The sequence below is a fragment of the Cynocephalus volans genome, chromosome 16 (genome assembly GCF_027409185.1).
Source record: "Cynocephalus volans isolate mCynVol1 chromosome 16, mCynVol1.pri, whole genome shotgun sequence".
Classification (NCBI taxonomy): Eukaryota; Metazoa; Chordata; class Mammalia; order Dermoptera; family Cynocephalidae; genus Cynocephalus; species Cynocephalus volans.
The window spans coordinates 63,734,382-63,750,469 of NC_084475.1; the positions used below are offsets into that span (position 1 = coordinate 63,734,382).

General features: G+C 38.5%; 1 protein-coding gene across 1 annotated transcript; it reads left to right on the forward strand.

The window, feature by feature from the left end:
- The first annotated feature begins 1,629 nt into the window (after positions 1-1,629).
- On the forward strand, positions 1,630-2,190 carry LOC134365200 (interferon beta-like). Its single transcript, XM_063081411.1, has one exon. The coding sequence runs from the start codon at positions 1,630-1,632 to the stop codon at positions 2,188-2,190; it is 561 nt and encodes a 186-aa protein (XP_062937481.1).
- Positions 2,191-16,088: the final 13,898 nt, after the last annotated feature.

Below are 16,088 nucleotides of genomic sequence, written 5' to 3' on the forward strand. Positions count from 1 at the left end.
ACTAGCTTGATTTACCTTTCATAATCAGTAACGCTGAACAGATTTTCATATATTTATTGGTCCCTTATATTTCTTTTTATCATATCTGGCTGTTTATAAACTTTTCTATTGGAATGTTACTTATTTTAGGAGCTTTGTGTAAGTGAAGAAAATTATCCCTTTCTCATTGGGCATTGTAAATATGTTTTTGTTATTGCTCTACGTTTTTGACTTATTTTTTTTCCATACTGACACTTATAACTTGTTTGTAGCCATATTTATCAATATTTTCTATTATAGTTTCTTGGTTTTATATCCTAAAGACAAAGGGCTTCCTTTCTCCAATATTACTTTTAGTACACCCAATTTTATTTCGAGATTTTGGTCATTTCACCTTATAATCTATTCCATATAATGTTATACAGACCACATAGTGTTAAACAATCTTCACTTTCCTGGAAATAACTCCTTTTGGTCAATATGTACTATACACTATGTACAGTTATATTCCAGTTGAAAATATTTTTTTCTCAGACTGAAGCTTTTTTCCAGTGTTAGATTTCCCCCAAAATTCTTACTTCTTGTGACTGTATCTTATTCAACAAAATTTAACAGTTTTTAAAAATTTTTTAATCATTTCATACTTAGTTTACTTCACTTCTGAGTTTTCCTAATTCTGACTTAGTTGTTTCATTTTATTTCTCAATTTTCTTACACTCCTCTTGTAACAGTATGTTACCATTTTGACCTGTTTTGTGCGTGCATCCTGGAATATTCTCATTATTTGCAGAAATATTATTCTGCTCCTTATTCTCTTCTTTCTAATATAACTACACATGAAACACTATCTCAATACTTCTCTGCTGTTCTATTTTGTACGAGCTTACACTTCCTGAGCTTCTAGAAGTGCTTCACAGGGGGTTCTTGGTCCTCACAGAGCTCCCTCTTCTGTTGCTTTTCTGAAGTGTTCAAAAACATGGCAGCTTGCTTTCTGCCTTGTCCACCCGCACTGGTCTGGCCTTCTCTTTCCTTGTCTCTGTTGTTTCTGTCCTGCTCAAATTTGACTCCACTTGTAGCAGTTTCTCTTCAGTGTAGAGCCCTAGCCCAGAAGGGAGCTGTCACTGGTTGGTTTGAAAATGTATCACAACCTAGACTATTCCAGCACCTTTCAGAGCTTACCAAGGCCCTCTCACACTCACCTATCATTGCACTGGGCAAAACCCTTGCCAGTTTCAGATGATATTCTCCAATTAGTTTTTCAGTAAATACCTCTTGGCTACTGGGGTTCTTGGGTTCTCAGGTTCTTTGCTTTCCTTTGCTTTCTCCCAAGTTCTTTTTCATTTTCCTTTGGCTTTAGCAATTCCCTGAGACTTTACAGAACATTAGAAATCCTCCCAGTTTGTGTATCTTTCCCCCTGATATATGTAATAGAAAATAGGAGCTTAAAGAAAAAGACTTGAAAAACAACTAATAATTTAAATGACATAGGAAAACTGAAAGGGAGAACTGAAAGTGGGAAATTCCTCTGCAGTAGAGAGGATCCTACTGTATAAATAGCTCCTGCTAATGGAAGAAGGGCATTTGCACTGCCAGCTCCTGAAGCCTTTGCTCTGGTGCACAAGCAGCAGGCAGCGCTCTTCGTGTTTCATCATGAACCACTGGTGCATCCTCCAAATCGCCCTCCTGTTGGGCTTCTCCACCACAGCTCTTCCTGCGAGCTACAGGTCGCTTCGACCTCAACAAAGCAGCAGCAGTTTGGAGTGTCTGAAGCTCCTTTGGAGATTGAATGGGTGTCCTGAATGTTGCCTCAAGGACAGGATGAACTTTGAGATCCCTGAGGAGATTAAGGAACCACAGCAGTTCCAGAAGGAGCATGCCACATTGGTCATCTCTGAGATGCTCTGGAACATCTTTTGTATTTTCAGAAGCAATTTCTCCAGCACTGGCTGGAATGAGACCATTGTTGAGCACCTCCTTGCTAACCTTGATTGGCAGATGGACCATCTGGAGCCATTCCTGAAGGAAAAAGTGAAGGAGAAAAACTTTACCTTGGGAAACGAGAGCAACCTGTCCCTGAAGAATTATTACTCGAGGATCAAGCAGTACTTGAAGACCAAGGATTACAGCCGCTGTGCCTGGACAGTAGTCCGAGTGGAAATCCTCAGCAACTTTGTCATCATTAACAGACTTACAAATTACCTCCAAAACTGAGGATCTCCCAGCTTGTGCCTCTGACAACAGACAATAATTTCAAGCATTCTTTGACCAGAAGATGCTCTTTAAGTGACTAACAGCTAATGCCCTGCATTTGAAAGGACACTATAAGACTTTTAAATGTTTTATTAATTTATGAATTAACTTATTTTTTCATTCTTTATTTAAACTTTTACTCGGAAAATAAATTATTGTTGCCAAAAAAATCAACATGGCAGTTTTCATTTCAACTTGATTTATATAACCACCATATTTAAAATTGTTGAGCACCTATTAGATATACTTTGTAAAATGTGCCTGAAAAGTAGTATGGTTTCTGGACCCTGCCTTCAAAGAATTTAAAATCCAAGGAAGCCACATGGAATGTACAAGGTAAGAGATGATAAGGAGACCTGAACCCGAGAGGGGAATTAATGTGGCATAAACCACTACAGAATTGGAAGGGAAGAGGCAGGCAGATGTCTCTGGATCTAGAACCTGGGGTGCTCACTGCTTCTACTCTCTGCTCCAGGTTCTCTGGCCATAAAGGTCGAATTTGGCTGGCCGTCAGGGTAGCCAGAGGAAGATAGGAGCTCTTGTGTTTACCCTAAGCCCACCACTGTTATCTGGGGAATGCTCTGCTCCCAGCAGGATGTTTAAATATGTGTGTGTCCCCCAAGCTTACGGGTCAGAAGTCCTAGGCAATTCCTTGACACTATTAAGTGCAGTCCTTTTATTGTGCTCTTCATGGGATAGCCAAGACATGTGGGTCTCTTATGGCTGCTGAGGATCTCTGCCTGCTGCCAGGGCACAGGCACTAGCGGGAGAAGAACCCTGTACCTTAACCATCAGGCTACTTTTCTCCCCATTTATTCAAAATCTAAGTCAGCTCTTGATCCCCCTGCCTTGTTCATACAGAATTCCAGGAATGTCCTATCTGGTTTTCTTGCTGCTTTGCATCCCTGAAGCCACATGCTCCCTAAAACCAAATCCAAGATAGATGCAGTAGGTTAAGTCCAGTTACAAGCCAAGCAAAAGGCCAGGAAGCATGGGAGAAAGGGAAATGCAGGTGCGATGGAGAGCACTAACTCTTCTCAGGGCTTACACTTGAAAAATCAGGCTTTCCTAGGAGCTCTTTGGGGAATCTAGACAGCATGTGTCAACTGGCTAGCATTTTGTCCTTGTGCTGACCCCTCAGGAATCTGGGTTATTATCGCTATAACAACAGGGTTTGATACCTGTACTGGTCAACTGCCAAAAAAAAAAAAAAAAATACAAAGGGAAGAATCATGAAAGTCTTTATGAAAGTCTTCACTTGTGTCTAGGCATTTTCTCCTAGAGTAGTACACAAATCTGAGTTCATTTTAAAGGAGTCAGCCTTCAGGAGAAGAAATCTTTCAATCAAGAATTCCAGTCACTACTATTTGCAGACAATGGACTCAGGGCTCCCCATTTCGGAAGAAGGCAGGTAGCACACCAGCTGTGCAACTCAGAAGTGCCATCATGGTGGGCCTGCTGCCATCGACCCAAACAAGTCAAGTTCCCCATAAAATAATCAATCTTTCCTCTTCCCAAACTTCCCACTCCAGCTCTGCTATAAGCCTTTCTGCAGCCAGGCTCCCTTTTGCCTTTTGGGAGTCGAATACAAGATCAGCATGTAGCAACGGAGTGTCTAGGCAGTGTCTAGAGCAGCCAAGAAGATGTTAAAGAAGTTTCTCTGGGCAGAACAGCTAAACTGGCCCAGAAACAGGCCGGTTGTTGGAAAGGCCTGCTCTGCCTGTGTGCCGAGGTCAGAGGGACTGGAGAGAGACATCTTCTGCCAAATTATAAATATTGTGTCACAGTGAGCATGTCGGCCAACTCAGAATACCAAAAGTATGTGCATCACCTATAGAGGACAAATGACAAAGTTAATTCCAACCAGAATGAAGAAGACTAGCCCAAAGGCGTAAATGTGCACATGCTAAAGAGATAACTATGTATGAGGGGTGAAGTAAAATAATAATATTATTTTAGCTGGCACCAGAATACCTCACAAGGAGAACACAATATATGCTTAGAAAAATATCTACTGAGCCTCTTGAGACAGAAGAAGAGACCTTGAGGTTATGGATGTGGCAACGTGAAAGACAGTGTTTTTCTGTGCCACATTGTTTCTGAGGAGAAAAGAGACAGAAAGAGCCCTCCACTCCCTGCCCATGGTGGTCTAGACTGTGGTGCTCCCTAGAATAAGGTAGAGAGTGAAAACTTCCTAGTGGGGATGAACAAAGGACTTTTCAGAACAGAGTGTCTGACATGCGTCTTGAAATTGTGTGCACTAATGTGATGAAACTCTCTGCCATCTCCCCCAAACCTTCAGTAAAGACAGCTATCACACAAAGTCCCTATGTGTGTAGAATTCCTGTGTATATATCACAGAAACTGTCCAGGTCCAGGTTTGAATTAGTATGGGGAAACAAGTACTGGGGGTAACTGGACCTTCATAAAGGAACCAAATTAGTGGAGACAGAAGACAGAGCCATCACAACAGATTCACCTTCCCCTTTCCCACCTCATACCTTAGAAACTCAAAGAAATCACAGAAGGGACATAGTGCTTCCCCAGACCTGGATTAAGAGGTGAAGCTGTCTTATCTAGCTCTAAGCAGTAGGAAGAACTGGTGAACATCTTGGCCTCATATAAATATGCAGATGGTACCTAAACCTGTGGTCATGCAGATGCAGGGCAATATCAGTGCACATTTGCATGGTCTTTTGGGCAGCTGATTTTTAGGCACTTTACATGGCATTAAATGCTTCCAGATACTCAGATTACATCTGATCATGGATTTGTTCTATAATAATTTCAGGAAAATGAAAAGAACATGCCACAAACTGAGAGAATATATTTGGAAATCATATATCTCATAAAGGACTTGTATCCAGAATATATTTCTTAAAAAAATACACTGAAAATTCAGTAAGAAGAAAACAGGCAACCCAATACAAATGGGTGACATCTTGGAACAGACACTTCCCTAAGAAGAATAGCAAATAAGGACAGTGGTCTACCCTATCCATGGGGCGTATGTTCCAAGGGGATGCCTGAAACACTGGATAGTAGCGAACCCTATTATATGATATTTTTCCTAAATATACATCTCTATGAAAAAGTACAATTCATAAATTAGGCATAATAAGAGATTAACAACAATAACTAATAATAACATAGAACAATAGAACAACATAATAAAATGTATGTAAATATAGTGTCTTTATCAAAATACTCATTGTGCTGTACACATCCTTCTTGTCATCTGTAGATCTGATAACCTAGACTAAGCTACTCATTGACTAATGATAGCATACACAGCGTGGACACACTGGACAAACAGACGGTTCACCTCCCAGACAGGATGCAGCTGGATGGCACGAGATTTCATCCTACACAGAACAGCACAATTTAAAATTTATGAATTGCTTATTTCTCGAATTTTCCCTCTAATATTTTCGAACCACAGTTGACTGTGGGTAACTGAAACCATGGAAAGCGAAACTGCAGAGAAGAGAGGATACTCTATGTGGAGATGGTAAAGCCTTCCAGGGATTTTTTGGTGGTTTAGGTCACATAATGAATGTGAAATGATTTTTAACAACAGAAAAGCCTGTTCCACAATGAGGTCTTGCCATAGTCACTGCCTTTTCTAAGGAAAGTCCACTAGTCATCTTGGCTGAGCTCTGCATGTGATGCGTGTGAGGTCTGCCCAGAAGAGAAGAAAGGGCCCAAATGCGTACGGACTTCTGTCCTGGTGGATCTGGCTGTGATACATAGAGAGAGCACAGCGGGCAGTAGGGTCAGAAGGTGAATGGCACCCAGAACAAGACCTTGCTGATAGTATTTTCTTGAAATCTGTTACACCAATGCTTGTTGAACCTAAAAAATTACCTGTTTTATGAATCCTTTTGTTCTCAACGTTAATTGTTGCTTTTTAAACATTAGTTTAATTGTCTAAAATCTCCTACAATAGTTAGTTTAAAGCAACTTCCAAGATTAGACTAGAAGTGCCAATATAGAACTATACTCTCCTAATTTAGAAGATTCACATCAATCGCTTAACTCGTCAATTGACCTGATGGAGAGTACTCCAGAAACTTGTTCACATCAACAGTTATCACCAAATCAGCAAATTCTCCTTCAATTGACATTCTATTTTGAAATTCCTGCTTTCCTTTATAATTCCCAGTGTAGGGTGTTCTTAGAAAACCCAAAATGCATTATTTAAATTATATCTCCCAACAATTAGTCTAAGAATTTAGAAAACGGAGCCTACTTCAAAAGACCCTCTTAAGAAAAGAAAAACACATGTCACAGACTGAGAGAATATTTTTGCAAGTCACTTATCTGATAAAGGATTTGTATCAACACATGAAGAACCCTCAAAACTCATGACAAGAAAGCAAATAACTCAATTAAAGTTAGGCAACAGATTTGAACACACACTTCACCAGAGAAGGTATCCAGGTGGCAAATAGGACAGGGAAAGACGATAGATATCATGAGGCATTAGGGTAGTGCAAAGCACCTGCAGTGAGACACCGTGACAAACTCATCAGAAAGGCTAAAGGTAAAAAAACTCACCATGTGAAGCATTGGCAAGGATGTGAAGCAACTGGAACTGCCATATACAGCTGGTGGAAATAAAAACTGGTACGACTTCTTTGGAAAACCATTTTGCAGTTTTCTTAAAATGACAAACACATACCTACCATATGACCCAACCAGTCTACCCCTAGGTATTTACTGAAGTGAACAAAAAAAGGCATGTATCTATACACAGATTTGGATATAAATCTTTGTAGCTTTATTTATAATAGTCTAAAACTGGAAGCAATGCAATTGTCTATCACTAGTGAATGATTAAGAAAGCACAGTGCATTCACATGATGGAATACTATTCACCAATAAGAAGGGATGAATCACTGATACACACAAGGACATGGGTGAATCCTCAAGTAATTATGGTGAATAAAAGAAAACAGACCAAAAACAAGTAAATGCTGTACTATCCCACTTATATAAAACTCTAGAAGGGAAAACGAATCTATAGTGACAAAAAACTGATCAGCAGTAACCTGGGGAAGGGGCCGTTGTATTGAGGAATGAGATGGAGGGAGAGATTTCAAAAAGACACAGAGAAACTTTAGAGGGAACATGGACATGTTTACTATCCTGATTGAGTTGGGTTTTTTTTTCTTCCAAATTTTAATTTAATTTATCAATATACAATGTTGTTGATTATCGTGGCCAATTACCAAAAACTCCCTCCCACCTCCCTCCCAACAATATCCTTTCTGTTCTCTTGTTGTATCAACTTCAAGGAATTGTAATTGTTGTGTCTTCTCCCCCCCAACCCCTCAGTTTCTTGTGTATTTATTTATTTATTTTTAGCTCCCACGAAGAAGTGAGAACATGATATTTCCCTTTCTGTGCCTGATTTGTTTCACTTAATATAATTCTCTCTAGGTCCATCGATGTTGTTGCAAATGGCAGTATTTCATTCTTTTTTTATAGCAGAGTAGTATTCCATTGTGTAGATATACCACATTTTCCCTATCCACTCATCTGATGATGGACATGTGGGCAGGTTCCATCTCTTAGCTATTCTAAATGGTGCTCCAATGAACACTGGGAAACAGGTATACCTTCGACTTGATGATTTCCATACCTCTGGGTATATTCCCAGCAGTAGGATAGGTGGGTCATATGGTAGATCTATCTGCAATTGTTTGAGGAACCTCCATACCATTTTCCATAGAGGCTGCACCATTTTGCAGTCCCACCAACAATGCATGAGAGTTCCTTTTCCTCTACAACCTCGCCAGTATTTATTGCTCAGAGTCTTTTGGATATTAGCCACCTTAACTGGGGTGAAATGGTATCTCAGTGTGGTTTTGATTTGCATTTCCCGAATGCTGAGTGATGTTGAGCATTTTTACATATGCCTGTTGGCCATTTGTATATCTTCCTTAGACAAATGCCTATTTAGCTCTTTTGCTCATTTTTTAATTGGGTTGCTTGTTTTTTTCTTGTAATGCTGTTTCAGTTCCTGGTATATTCTGGATATTAATCCTTTGTCAGATGTAAATTTTGCAAATATTTTCTCCCACTCTGTTGGTTGTCTTTTAACTCTGTTAATTGTTTCTTTTACTGTGCAGAAACTTTTTAGTTTGATATAATCCCATTTGTTTATTTTTCCTTTGGTTGCCCGTACTTTTGGGGTCATATTCATGAAGTCTGTGTCCAGTCCTAGTTCCTGAAGTGTTTCTCCTATGTTTCCTTTGAGTAGTTTTATTGTTTCACAGTGAATATTTAATTCTTCAATCCATTTTGAGTTGATTTTAGTATATGGTGAGAGGTATGGGTCTAGATACATTCTCCTGCATATTGATATCCAGAATCCCAGCACCATTTGCTGAAGAGGCAGTCTCTTCCCCAGTGTATAGGCTTGGTGTCTTTGTCAAAGATCAGATGGCTGTTTGTGTGTGGGTTGATTTCTGGATTCTCTACTCTATTCCATTGATCAGTGTGTCTGTATTTATGCCAGTACCATGCTGTTTTGGTTATTATAGCTTTGTAGTATAATTTAAAGTCAGGTAGTGTTATAACTCCAGCATTTTTTTTTTTGCTCAGAATTGCTTTGGTTATGCATGGTCTTTTGTTATTCCATATAAATGTCTGAATAGTTCTTTTCCATTTCTGAGAAAAATATCATTGGAATTTTGATGAAGATTGCATTGAACTTGTAGCTCACTTTCGGTAGTATGGACATTTTCACTATGTTGATTCTTCCAATCCAAGAGCATGAGATATCTTTCCATCTTCTTGTATCCTCTCTAATTTCTCTCAGCAGTAGTTTGTAGTTCTCATTACAGAGATTTTTCACATCCTTGGTTAACTCTGTTCCTAAGTATTTTATTTTTTTGGTGGCTATTGTAAATGGGCAAGGTTTCTTGATTTTTCTTTCTGCATGTTCACTATTGCAGAATAGAAATGCTACTGAATTTGTGTGTTGATTTTGTATCCTGCTACTGTGCTGAAATCATTTATCACCTCCAAGAGTTTTTTTGTAGAGGCTTTAGGCTGTTCGATATATAGGATCATGTCATCTGCAAACAGGGACAGTTTGACTTCATCTTTTCCAATCTGGATGCCATTTATTTCCTTTTCTTCTCTGATTGCTCTGGCTAGTACTTCCAACACTATGTTGAATGGGAGTGGTGAGAGTGGGCATCCTTGTCTAGTTCCTGTTTTTAAAGGAAAATCTTTCAGCTTTTCCCCATTCAGGATGATATTGGCGGTGGGTTTATCATATATGGCTTATTTATCTTGAGATACTTTCCATCTATACCAAACTTACAGAGGGTCCTTGTCATGAATGAATATTGAATTTTATCAAATGATTTTTCAGCATCTATAGAGATGATCATATGGTCCTTGTGTTTGATTTTATTAATATGGTGTATCACATTTTTTGATTTGCATATGTTGAACCCACCTTGTATACCTGGGATGAATCCCACTTGATCATGGTGTATAATTTTGCATATGGATTGCTGTATTCTGTTAGCTAATAATTTATTGAGGATTTTGCATCTACATTCATCAAGGATATCAGCCTGTAGTTTTCTTTTTTAGTGGTATTTTTTCCTGGTTTTGGTATCAGGATGATTTTTGCTTTGTGAAATGAGTTTAGGAAATTTGCCTCTGCTTCAATCTTTTGGAATAGTTTGTAAGGAATTGGTGTCAATTCCTCTTTGAATGTTTGGTAAAATTCTGCTCTGAACCCATCTGGTCCTGGGCTTTTCTTTGTTGGGAGCCTTCTGATAACAGCTTCAATCTCCTTTAGTGTTATTGGTCTGTTCAGATTTTCTACATCTTCTTGGCTCAGTTTTGGGAGCTTGTGTGTGTCCAAAATATTATCCATTTCCTCCAGATTTTCAAATTTGTTGGCATATAATTGTTTATAGTAGTCACAAATGATTCCTTGTATTTCAGATGTATCAGTTGTAATATCGCATTTTTCATTTCTACTTTTTGTTATTTGGATCTTATCTCTTCCTTTTTTTGTTAGCCATGCTAATGGTTTGTCAATTTTATTTATCTTTTCAAAAACAAACTTTTTGATTCATTGATCTTTTGCGTCATTTTGGGGGTTTCAATTTCATTAAGTTCTGCTCTGATCTTAATAATTTCTTTCCATCTGGTAACTTTGAGTGTAGATTGTTCTTGTTTTTCTAGTTCTTTAAGGTGAAGTATTAGGTTGTTCACTTGCCATCTTTCCATTCTTCTGAAGTAAGCATTTAATGCAATAAATTTCCTCCTTAGTACTGCTTTTGCAGTATCCCACAGGATTTGGTATTATGTATCATTGTTTTCATTAATTTCCATACATATTTTGATTTGCTGTTTGATTTCTTCTTGGACCCATATGTCATTAAGTAGAATGCTGTTTAATTTCCATGTGTTTGTATAATTTCCAGAATTTTATTTGTTCTTGATTTCTAATTTTAATCCATTGTGATCTGAAAAAATACATGGAAGAATTCCAGCTTTTTTGAATTTATTGAGACTTGATTTGTGACCTAATATGTGATCTATCCTGGAGAATGATCCATGTGCTGATGAGAAGAATGAATATTCGCAGGTTGTTGGATTGAATGTTCTGTAGATATCTGCCAAGTCCAATTGGTCTAGTATGTTGTTTAGATCTTGTGTTTCTCTGCTGATTGTTTGCATAGATGATCTGTCCGATATTGACAGTGGGGTGTTCAGGTCCCCTGCTATTATGGTATTAGTGTCTATCTCCTTCTTTAGGTCTAATAGAGTTTGTTTTATAAATCTGGCTGCTCCAACATTGGGTGCGTATATATTTATGATTGCTATGTCTTCTTGATGGATCAATCCTTTTATCATTATGTAGTGGCCCTCATTATCTCTTTTTATGGTTTTTAGTTTAAAGTCTATTTTATCAGGTATAAGAATAGTTACTCCAGCTCGTTTTTCATTTCTGTTTGTATGGTAAATCTTTTTCCATCCTTTCACTCTTAGTCTATGGAGTCTTTATGGGTGAGGTAGGTCTCCTGAAGGCAGCATATAGTTGGGTCTTCCTCTTTAATCCAGTTAGCCAGTCTGTGCATTTTGATTGGGTGATTTAATCCTTTTACATTAAGAGTTGATTTTGAAAGGTGTTGATTTACTCCTAGCATTTTATTGATTTTTGTTTGGATGTCTTAGGTGTCTTTTGTTCCTTTCTTTTTGAGTTACTGTTTGTTTTCTGTATTTGTTGGTTCCTTGGGTTGTAGATAGCCTTTTTGTTTGTTTGTTTACTCTTTCTGGATTCCATTTTTATTATACTAGTGGGTTTTGATTTTTCTTGGGTTTTTATGGAGTGGTAGTTGTTTTTCAGGTACCAAACCCAGTACTCCCTTGAGAATTTCTTGTAAGGGTGGCTGTGTGGTAGTGAACTCCCACAGTTTTTGTTTGTCTGAGTAACATACTATTTGCCCTTCATTTTGGAAGGATAGCCTTGCGGGGTAGAGAATTCTTGGCTGGCAGTCTCTGTCTTTTAGTTTTTTGAATATATCATCCCATTCCTTTCTGGATTTTAGGGTTTGTGATGAAAAGTCTGATGTTAGTCTGATTGGGGCTTCCTTATAGGTGACTTGATGCTTCTCTTTTGCAGCTTTTAAGATTCTCTCTTTGTCTTTGAGTTTTGCCAATTTGACTATAACATGTCTTGGAGAAGACCTTTTTGGGTTGAATATGTTTGGGGATCTTTGAGCTTCCCGAATCTGATGATCTGTGTCTTTTCCAATAACTGGGAAGTTTTCTACCACTACTTTGTTGAATACATTTTCAATGCAATGTCCTTTTTTCTCCCCTTCTAGAATACCCATGACTTGGATATTTGAGCACTTAAGATTATCCGATATCTCAGAGTTTCTCCAATGCTTTTAAACCTTGTTTCTTTTTTCTTTTTCTTTTTTGTCTGCCTGTGTTATTTCAAACAGCCCATGTACAAGGTAAGAAGTTCCCTCTTCTGCTTCTACAAGCCTGCTAGTTAAACTCTCTGTTGTGTTTTTTATTTTGTTGAATGAATTCTTCAGTTTGGCAAGCTCTGCTGCATTCTTTTTCAGGGCATTGATTTCCTTGTACATTTCTTCTTTCAGATCCTGTGTACTTTTCCTCATTTCATCATGTTGTCTAGCTGAGTTTTCTTGTATCTCATTCAGTTTCCTTAGAATTATCACTTGAAATTCCTTGTCAGACATTTCAAGGGCTTCTTGTTCTATAGGATCTAAAGCTTGAGAGTTATTACCCTTTCGTGGTGTACTTTCTTGATTTTTCATATTTCTGGTTTCTTTCCTCTGATGGTTAGTCCTTGTGGCAGGGGGTTTCACAGTCCACTGGTTTGACACTATTGTCTGGCTAGGATGTTGCTGGGGTTGACCAACTCAGAGAAGTGGGATAATTCAGACAACACATGGGACTCTTCCAGATAAGCAGAAAATAAAAAGAATGTACCAAAGAGAAAATTATGATTTTTCTTATTACTTTCTTATTTATGCTTTCTCTTCTTCTTTAAAAAATTTACACTGTATATCTACTTCCAAGATATCACCTAAATTGAGGAATTGTAAGAAAATTTTATGCTCCTTAAAACAAAGATAGTAAGATTAATTTAGAATAGATTCTTTAACCTCCTGGACAATGCCTGAAAATATCTCAGATGAGAACAGGGAATTTCAGAGATCCAGCTGAACTCAACAAAATGCATCCTTTGAAAGGCAGAACTAGAGTTAGCAAATGAAAAGGTTGCTGTATCCTACTCAAATGTAGTGTAGTGTCTCCAGGGAGCAAATGGTGCTTTTTGGTAACTAAGGAAAATAGGAATGCAGAGTAAGGTCTCAGTCAGAAGCTCAGTCTAGTGTCTACTTTAAGAAACTGTGGCTGGGCTACCTGGGTTCATGACATAGCCCCATCCTGCACTGGCTCTGTGACCTTGGGAACTTCAATATCTTTCTTTGTTGAAATGATGATCATAAATATCTTGATGGGTTGTTATGAAAATCAAATGATGGTATGTTCCTATTACAATGCCTGGACAAAATAAGCACTTGAAATGCTAGCCATGCCCACAATGGAGAAAACTAATACACCCAGCTAGGCAAACTGGATGAAAGTTTCCCTGAGATGATCTGCTTCCCTTCCTTTAATTCTCAGCTCACTAATAATAATTTTGTTTCTAATTTCATCTCTGCTGTGGACTAGATGCACAACCCCACCCCCATCCCCTGCCAGCCCCCATCGCATTGAACCTTAAATCCTCACTGTAATTGTTGAGGTTAGGAAATTCTATTATGGCAATTGAAAGGTGGGTCCTTGAAGAGCTGATTAGTTGTAGGACCATGCCATAGTGAATGCATTAATAATGGTGGCCAGGGGCATGGTACTGAGGACTTTAAAAAAGAGCATGTAAGAGGTTAGTCTCTCTCTGTTCTGCCATTTTTCTGCCATTTGAGACCCCTGCATTGCTGTAAAGCCACCACCAAAAAGACCCTCACCAGATGTGTTCCCTGAACTTTGGACTTCCCAGCCTCTGAAACTGTAAGCAATAAATTTAATTTTCTTTACAAAATACCCAGTTCCAGGAATTTTGTAATAAGCAACAGAAACAGATTCATACAATCTCTTATGTGAGCAAGAGCATATGTACAGAGGAAGTGCCCTGTCCAAATGACTAACATACTATGGCTTCTGGGACAGCTGACCTCTCCCACATTAATATAATGGCCATCAGTCAATAACCCAGTCCCTTTTGATTGTGGGTTGGTGTGACTAAATCCACAAAATCTGATAATCTCTGTGGAAAATGGAAAAAGTAAACATATGAATAAATGATTTAATTCTCTAATCTTGCAAAGATGAAAATTAGCCCTTTAGGCAATAGCCTGCCTTTAAAAGCCAGCTACCCTCTTGCTAGACGTGTCTGAGCTACAAGTGCATTCTCTCCCTCTGGCTGGGTTGAAACCTGTCATTCTGCAGAGCTCTTATAACCTAGCTGGTGTAGTTACTTAAGTGACATTTTGGCATTTGGATAGAGAAAATGTCATTTCCTCTTTTTTCCCTTTCCAGGTTACTTTCCATTTGCCGTTGTGCATTATGTTTTCATAACTGCTTGCTTTTACTTTCTAGGAAAGTTAAAACAGAGAGGGAAGTTCTGATGTCCTGAAAATCATAGAGGAAGTACATTACCTCATCTTTTCTTTTACATTTTCTTTTCCTTTGTTTGCAAAAAAACATCAAGTGGAAATAGAAAAGATTACAGGAGCATGAGAATAGTTTGCATAAAGTGAAAGATAAATACAAAAGAAGAGGCAACAGATTACCAATTATGTAAAAATAGCTAAGAACAAAACGGCTTGCTTAGCCATTCCTTCAACAGAGCTAGGACGATGGCCAGGGCTGTGACAATGCGGCTGCCATGGAGCAGGAAAGACACAGTTGCACTGCTTGAATGCCGTTATAGTAGTAGTGGTCACACTTCACTCTTCTTGAGGGCAAGACTGGATGTTCAATCATTTTAGTATAGACTGAGCTCAGGGTAATGACTGGCACATAATATTTGTTCAGTAATTCCTTCAATGATGTAGAATAAATTAAATCAAATTTAAGAAACTGAATGTCATTAAACTAGGTAAGGTGTATGGATCTGGCAGTGATGGAGAATTTTTCCCTTTATGAAGAGAAGTGGCTAGCAGACTTAACCGTACACTAGGAAAAGAGAAGTCACTACTGAACATCCTGGCTCATTCATAACATACTCTAGCTTTTTAGGGGATGCTTGAGCAGAAAGGAGAAAACCTGGGATATTAAATAATTTAAGCTTGTGTGCACAGCAATCTTGCCTCCAGTTCTCCAAATACTCAGCAAAAGCAGGATTTCCTAAAGAGTTCTGGTGAAGGTGAGCTGATAAGTCCCTTGAGCTGATAAGTCCCTGATTCACAGGAAGTGGTTCAGAGGTTTAGAATTGTGGAAATGTGGATGTCCAATATCACTAAGTTAGACACTCCCAGACCCTGAGAGGGGAGTATACAATACATGTGGAATTACCGAGGAGGCAAGAGGATGCTTTGGGAGAGGTAGGCAGTAAGTGCAGACTTTAGTACATCACTATGGAATTAGAAGCCTGAAGACATCATCATGCCAACTCATACAACTGTCCCCTCCAACCATCACATACTTCTGTACACACACATACACACACACATACAAACACACACACACACACACCCTTAGTACCCCTTTGGGTGGTTTCATGATCAGCTTCAGGTGGAGATAATGATACCCCAGCTAGACAAAGGTGGTAAGGCTGAACAACTTCTTTTCTTGTAATGAGCTCTATGACCCTTATGAGCCAATAGAAGCTTAGTCATGAGAAAGCTGCCATGAGTGAAAGGACCTCCGTGGAGTCCATTCATCTAGAAATCATGAATTTAGTAAGAAGACTACCAAATGCCTGGTATTTGAGGGTACAGCTGAGAAAACGGTGAGATCCATGCATATAAGGAATGTGTCTCACACACCTAGTCTAGAATATCAACATCCCCAAGAGGGAAGTCTAGAGGGGTAGGAAAAAAATTTTAAAGGAAGCCTAGTAAAGCTTCCTTAAAAGTTGTTCTGAATATCAAGAAGAAAGATTTAGACAGCTCTAAAGGTTCAAAGTTGTTTTGATTAAGATGTAAAGCATCCATTGACTTGAAAGTTCTAATTTTTTCAAGGATAATTTTAACTCAGTTTTAAGACTGTGGATGGAGTTGTCTCACAGGACCTTGAAGAGAAGGGAACACCCACAAGGAGAAATAGAATTATCTGAG

Excerpts from the sequence above, each read along its gene's own strand:
- LOC134365200 (XM_063081411.1), top strand. The coding sequence starts at position 1,630 with ATGAACCACTGGTGCATCCTCCAAATCGCCCTCCTGTTGGGCTTCTCC.